This window comes from Coturnix japonica, chromosome 3 (assembly GCF_001577835.2).
Source record: "Coturnix japonica isolate 7356 chromosome 3, Coturnix japonica 2.1, whole genome shotgun sequence".
Classification (NCBI taxonomy): Eukaryota; Metazoa; Chordata; class Aves; order Galliformes; family Phasianidae; genus Coturnix; species Coturnix japonica.
The window spans coordinates 61335447-61342003 of NC_029518.1; the positions used below are offsets into that span (position 1 = coordinate 61335447).

General features: G+C 46.7%; 1 protein-coding gene and 1 long non-coding RNA gene across 2 annotated transcripts in view; both read left to right on the forward strand.

Moving 5' to 3' along the window:
• Positions 1–1933: 1933 nt before the first annotated feature.
• SNX3 (sorting nexin 3) overlaps positions 1934–6557 on the forward strand; it is a 19022-nt gene continuing 14398 nt past the window's right edge. Inside the window, exon 1 of the mRNA XM_015858726.2 lies at positions 1934–2248. Coding sequence (XP_015714212.1) covers positions 2087–2248 — 162 coding nt within the window. The 5' untranslated portion in view covers positions 1934–2086. The remainder of the gene's footprint in view (positions 2249–6557) is intronic.
• The window catches only part of LOC107311858, a 10440-nt gene continuing 6137 nt past the window's right edge, over positions 2255–6557 (forward strand). Inside the window, exons 1-2 of the long non-coding RNA XR_001554278.2 lie at positions 2255–3408; positions 5015–5117. This is a non-coding gene — a long non-coding RNA (uncharacterized LOC107311858). The remainder of the gene's footprint in view (positions 3409–5014; positions 5118–6557) is intronic.

Below are 6557 nucleotides of genomic sequence, written 5' to 3' on the forward strand. Positions count from 1 at the left end.
AACACCTACAGCATTCCTGTTCTGTGGATGGGCTATTTTTGTAACTTGGGTTCAGTTCAGCTTCTTAATTACCTTTTTATTCTAGACAACTGTTATCCAAACTTGCTGGATGTGAAATTTGAGTCTCTTAAATGTGATTTGTGGGCAACCTGACATTTTGCCTATTGCCTAGACACAAATTCTTAGAAAATAAGTAATAACAGTTGAGTTGGGTGTTTGATTTAGGTACAGAAGCAGCAATAGTCCTATGTCTTTGCAGAGAAGGCCACACTTCTCCCTCATTCTTTTCTCCCCTGTTTACTTTTCTTCAAGGTCCTAGCCTCCCATTTACTTATTTCCTGGGAACACAAATTTCCCCTCTTATCCTTTATAAATGAAATGTTAACAAATCTAAGCTAACAAATCTGAGCTAGTTGGCTACTGCTATTAAGTGCATATCATTTGAGAAAACTGAAGGCTTTGCCATTGCTAAAAGCCTTAAGGCTGCTGCAGACAACATTGCCACTTTCCTTATGGCCTTGTCCATCCTCCAGGTTCCATTTTCCCCCCTTCGCTGGGGTCCCTCTGGCCCGTGTCTGGCACCTGGTATGGCCCACCCAGGCCTCCCAGCCTGGCTGCTGACATTCTGCCTTGCGGAATGACAACATCAAAATGTTTTTCCTTCATCTTAGTACAGGCAGCTTTGTCCGCACCTATCGGCAATGCTGTCACAAGGATTCTTTCTTATTCTCATACTTCAATTACAAAATCTTTCTTGTCAAGTGTCTCTATAGTCCTCCATTTGCCACCTGATAAACAAAATAACTGTGCATACATTACTGAGGTGTCATCTGCTAATTCAAACCAGCCTGTTAACCACAGGCTCACTGCCCATTTCTTAATGCTGCCCACACGTTTATAAACATCCCCAGAACCTCCTCACAGCCCCCACAGCGAGGCAGGACTGCAGGCCAGGCACCATGCTTCACCTCGGCTATGCTCCTGGCTATCATAACCTATCTTGGATTCCCCATCCTTATACACAGTGCTAAGATTGGCTGATGAGAAGTTTCAGCTCAGAGTAAAGTATTATTGTTGCCGCAATCGCTAACCTCACAGAATCACAGAATCTCAGAATTGTAGGGGTTGGAAGGGACCTCTAGAGATCATCGAGTCCAACTCCCCTGCCAAAGCAGGCTCCCTACACCATGTCACACAGGAAGGCGTCCAGGCGGGTCTTGAATATCTCCAGAGAAGGAGACTCCACCACCTCCCTGGGCAGCCTGTTCCAGTGCTCCGTCACCCTCACTGTAAAGAAGTTCTTGTGCACGTTAGTGCAGAACTTCCTATGCTGTTCTTTCATCCCATTACCCCTAGTCCTGTCCCCACACACTACTGAAAAGAGACCAGCCTCATCACTATGGCTCCCACACCTCAGGTATTTATAAACCTGGATCAAGTCCCCTCTCAGCCTTCTTTTCTCAAGGCTAAACAGACCCAGTTCCCTAAGTCTCTCCTCACAGGGGAGATGCTCCAGGCCCTTCACCATCTTTGTGACCCTCCGCTGGACTCTTTCCAAGAGATCCCTGTCTTTTTTGTACTGGGGAGCCCAGAACTGGACACAATATTCCAGATGAGGCCTCAGCAGGGCAGAGTAGAGTGGGAGGATCACCTCCTTCGACCTGCTGGACACGCTCTTTTTAATATTGGCTTTGTTGGCTACAAGGACACACTGCTGGCTCATGGTCAATCTGTCCCTCTCAGCAGAGCTCCTCTTGGTTTAAAACCCCACAGCCACCGGCGGGCCCGAGGACCCCAGCTCTCATAGCAGCCGCGCCACGCACTCCGTGCGCACGCCGGGAATTGTAGTTCGGAAGGCGGGCGGCAGCGCGGGGCGCGGCGAGCGGGGCTGCGGCTGCGGACTACATCTCCCAGGCTGCCTTGCGCGCGGGCGGCGGGCGCATCCGCTGTTGGCGGCGTGGGCGCGCGTTGCCGGGCAGTCAGCTGGGCGCGGGGCGATAAGAGGCGGGCGGCGGAGGGCGGCCGCACAGGGAGCTCGGTCGCGTCCTGCCGGTCATCGGGTGGGGAGGAAGGCGTCCGCTCCGCTATGGCTGAGACGATCGCCGACACCCGGCGGCTGATTAGCAAGCCGCAGAACCTCAACGACGCGTACGGGCCTCCCAGCAACTTCCTAGAGATCGACGTGGGCAACCCGCAGACAGTGGGAGTGGGCCGCGGCCGCTTCACCACCTACGAGATCCGCGTCAAGGTGAGGCCGCGGCCCGGCCATGGCGCCTCGCACGGCAGCGTGAGGCCGGAGCGGGGCGACCTGCGGCCTGGGGCTGCCTTATGGCCTCGGCCGGGGCCTGGGCTGGGAGCTCGGGGCGGTGGGCTCCTCCGTAGGCGGTGCGGGAGACCCCGCCGCTGGGTTGGGGGCTGATAAAGCGGTGGCTGCTCCCGCAGTACGGCTGTCGAGATAACCGGGAACGGGCACTGCTGCTGGGCTGAAATACTCCTCTACGATCTGCCTTTGTGTGGCTGTTTTCATGTCACTAGAAGAGGATGAGCTTTCAGCTGAGGAGGTGTAATGTGGGTGGATTCCAGTGCTCTCAACGTGCAGTAGAGTGTGTGTAAACAAGCCTAGCAGGCTGGCTGGGTTAAAACTACCTTTCTCCTTGAGAAGGGAGGAAAAAACCGTGTGAAATTATTGCTGTGTTCCCCGTTCCTGATGTTTGTTTTTGTAACAAGGCATTAGAGGAGTGGACAGGAAAACACAGTATATGCAGGACACTGATTGCCTGTGGCTAGCAGGGTCTGAGGCAGGATGCTCTTGCAGCCTGTGCTGCTGGGGACATGTTGGGTTGGGAAAGACAACCTCCTTCAATTTGACCTTTCTCTGTAGTTTGTGATTGAGTCTGCTGCCTTGTAGCTGTCATCGTTGAAGCTGCTCAGTAATAACTGCTGGTGGTAGAGAGATCTCTTGCACATGCAGTGTAAGTTCTGCTTTTAGTGAATGTCACAATGTGTATGTGCCTTCCTGGCTTAGGGGGCTTAAGCTGGCATCTGCCTTCTTGGTCATTAAAAGTCTTCAGATGAAATTAAAACCCTGTATCTTCAGGTACTAATGGCCCATGTTTTCAGCCTAGTGTAATTTTGCTTGGGAATGCAAAATCAGCTGAGATCTAAAGCTACTAGAGTGGATGATACTTTAATTTTAGTGCTGCTAAATTGTCATACTCTAGTAGCTATTATAAAGTTTCAGGATGCATCTGTATGGCTGGAGGAATAAGCTGAAATGTAAGTTAGGTTTGGGTTCTGTGTGAGGATGAATTGGAACTAGCTGCCTTCTGTTACATTATGCTGTCATAATCAGGACCTCAGCTGCCCTCTCAGCAGAAAGAGGGGTACAACTTTTCACCTTGCTGCTGGGTAAGGTACTCTGGTGTCTTAAGTTTCTTATGTCTTCTCTTTCTATGCGTCTGAGCATCTGGAGTTACTGGATCCAAGGAATGTAATGCAAAAGAATAGTCATAGTCTTGGCATGGCCTTGAAAATTATGTGGAGTTGCCTGGGATTAAAAAAAAATTAAGAATTCAACCGAAGTCCTTCAGGTTAAAGGAAAACAGAAGGCCAGGTTTTAGGATTGTGGATGGGTTAAAGTAGCCTATTTAGGGTAGAATATCCTGCATTGCTGTTGTAGCGAAGAGCTGGAAGTGACCTTAACAAATGTACTCTGGAATGATACAGTGACCTTCTATTTTTCCTGCTAATCCACTTACTATGTAAACACTTCATCCTTCGCCTCCCTTACGTGCATCTGTGTGCATATGTATACCGAACTATCTCTTGTAGTACATGATTATTTCCTTTCCAGTTCTGTTATTGTACACATTGTGTCCTTGACGTGTATTCTGATAGCTACAAGTTTTATGTTTCTGAATGCTGAAAGGCTACAGAGCAGGTACTGCAAGTCATGCAGAATGATGATTGCTATTTAAACTTGTGTCCATTGTTATTATTTCAGATGGATGCAAACTATATTTCTAGTATGAAAATTTCAGTATGAAAGTAGTTTGAACTTGAATTACTCCAGTATTGCTGTTCTAAAAGGTAGATCTTGTACTATAATCTGCTTGTTGAGCATTACAGGCAGGAGCCACTAACTAGTCTCTGTGGTTTGGCATCTTGTTATGGTCACAGCAAATAGCAGCTGATGTTCCCAGCTTCCCCCAGCAGTGCTAGTAGTGACAGCAGAACAAACCTGAGAAGATGGATTGACTTATGTGTGTTGTATCTGGAAGGTTTTGTTTTAGACCGTCTCCAACCCTAACATGTGAAGTGATGCAGAAATGAATGACTAAACACCTAGAGAATTCTGGTAGAAGCCATTGGGCAGCTTTATCATGCACTACTGCATAAAGGCAGAAACACTGTCACTGCAGATGCTGAGAGTTATTATGGTGTAGAAGCTATTAGACTCGTGCTATTGTTATGGTGCCTTCAAACCTGGTTTGAGGTTTGTGTTATTGATTTGTCTGGTTCTCTAAATTCAACTTCTTTTAGGAAGACTGAGCTTGCTAGTGGACTTTTGAACTGATGTCTGATATTTAATGTGTTATTTCATTTTGCTGTAGTCTTCAGCTTCTTATGGCCATCAGGCTTGGAAGGTTTAATAGGGTACCCAAATGTGTTTATACTGCTTAGCAATATACTACTGGATAAGCAAGTTGGTTGTATTGCAGTATTTAGAAAAGCTTTTTATAGTTTACCTCTCTGTGCAGGTAAATCTGAGCTATGTGGACAGGTAGTTAAGCTTCCATGTGCGTACTGCAAGTGGAAGCATTATATAGTGGTTCCAGTGGGGCTGCTTACTTAACAAGTGGTCAGTTACCTGTGTGGTTTTTGTTTTCTTAGCATTTAAAGATATACTCACATAAATACTGTAAACTTGCAGTAAAAGCTGCTGGGGGGAATGAGCCAAAGTATTGTCTTCTTGACCCTGTGCTTGCATTAAGTGATATTCTTTTCTCAGCAGACTGGCTTAGGTGATGATGGAAAGCTTTTCACTGCAGCAACCAGTAAGGCACACAGTGTGACAATATGGAACTGCACTACTGCAGCAGCAGCATGACAGTGAAGTAAGATATCTTGTTCAGTATTGGTAAATGATGAAAAACAGCATCTTGTCACTTAAGTGCATTACTGAAATAGCAAATCTGAGAGGGTAATGTTCTTGACAGGGTACTTGAGAATTTGCTTTCTGTCAGCAGCATTAGGCAGCGAGTTCATACTATTCTGAGGTCTCCTTTGTGTGCAGGCTTAGGGTAAGCTAAAAAGGAGAATAACGTGGTTAGGGCATGAAGCTCCAAGTATGTTTTCTACATAAGTATAGCTTGGTAAATTAGTCATCTTAAGGAGTCTAGGTGACTTAGACCTCGTGCAATGATTAAAACTGATGAAAGCAACAAGATTGCCTGTTAAACCAATACAGCAAGCTAGTCTATTGCCCTTGCCCCCTAAGGAGAAATGTGATTTGGCAGTTAAGTTCTGAGTGTTACTACTTATGGACTGTAAGCTAGAACTTCTTCTGAGTTGCAGGAAACAAATCTAGAACAAATGACATTACCCTCTTAGAGGCATATCTTCAGTCTAATCCAGTTCCGGGTATTACCTGACTTATACTGCAATTGGGAGCAATGATATTCCTGGTAAGTGGGTCAGCAGGAGCATCCGTGCTCGAGTGGGTTCTGTGCATCAAACTCAGGAGCTAAATCCTTTAAGGAGACAAGATAGAAGCTTTACAAGCTGACTTTGATCTCAGCAATTGGTGACGCTTCAGAACCACGCTCCCATGATAAAAACAGTGCTATAGGAGGTAAGGACACGGGTTAGGAGGACAACAAAGCATACGAATACACAAGAACTTAACACGTTTTTCCAAATATATTATTAACACAATTCCTTGTAGAAGGATATAGTGTGACTGCTTTGCTTCCAGATGTGATATACATTACTTGAGTGGAACTAATGCTCCATAAGGCAGTCATCATGTTTTCTATGTATTTTGCACAAAGGCATCTGTGGGCCTGCAGAGGTACGATGGCTGCTCTGAAGGTAATGCCTTTTATTTTATTGTGTTGGCCCACAATGTCAGAGGTGGATGTTGAGGGTATAAAGGTAGACTTGAACATTCCTGCCACTGTTCCATTAAGTTTTGTTGATGTGCCACAGCAGCAGAGGGGCAATTTGACAATGCCATCTGATGTGGAAGCATGTATGAAGTGAAGGTGTGTCATTGAGTTCCTCTGTGCAGAAGAACTGGTGACTTCCTGGAGTAAGGTCAGAGAAAAAGAGTATCCTTCTCTTGCAACACAATAATGCCAGGTGACATTTTGGATTTTGGAAAGAGATTTTGGAAAGGGTCCAGAGGAGGGCCACGAAGATGATCAGGGGGCTGGAGCACCACCCCTATGAGGACAGGCTGAGGGAGTTGGGCTTGTTCAGCCTGGAGAAGGTTGCGGGGTGACCTCATTGCAGCCTTTCAATACCTGAAGGGAACTTACTCCCAGGAGGGGAGT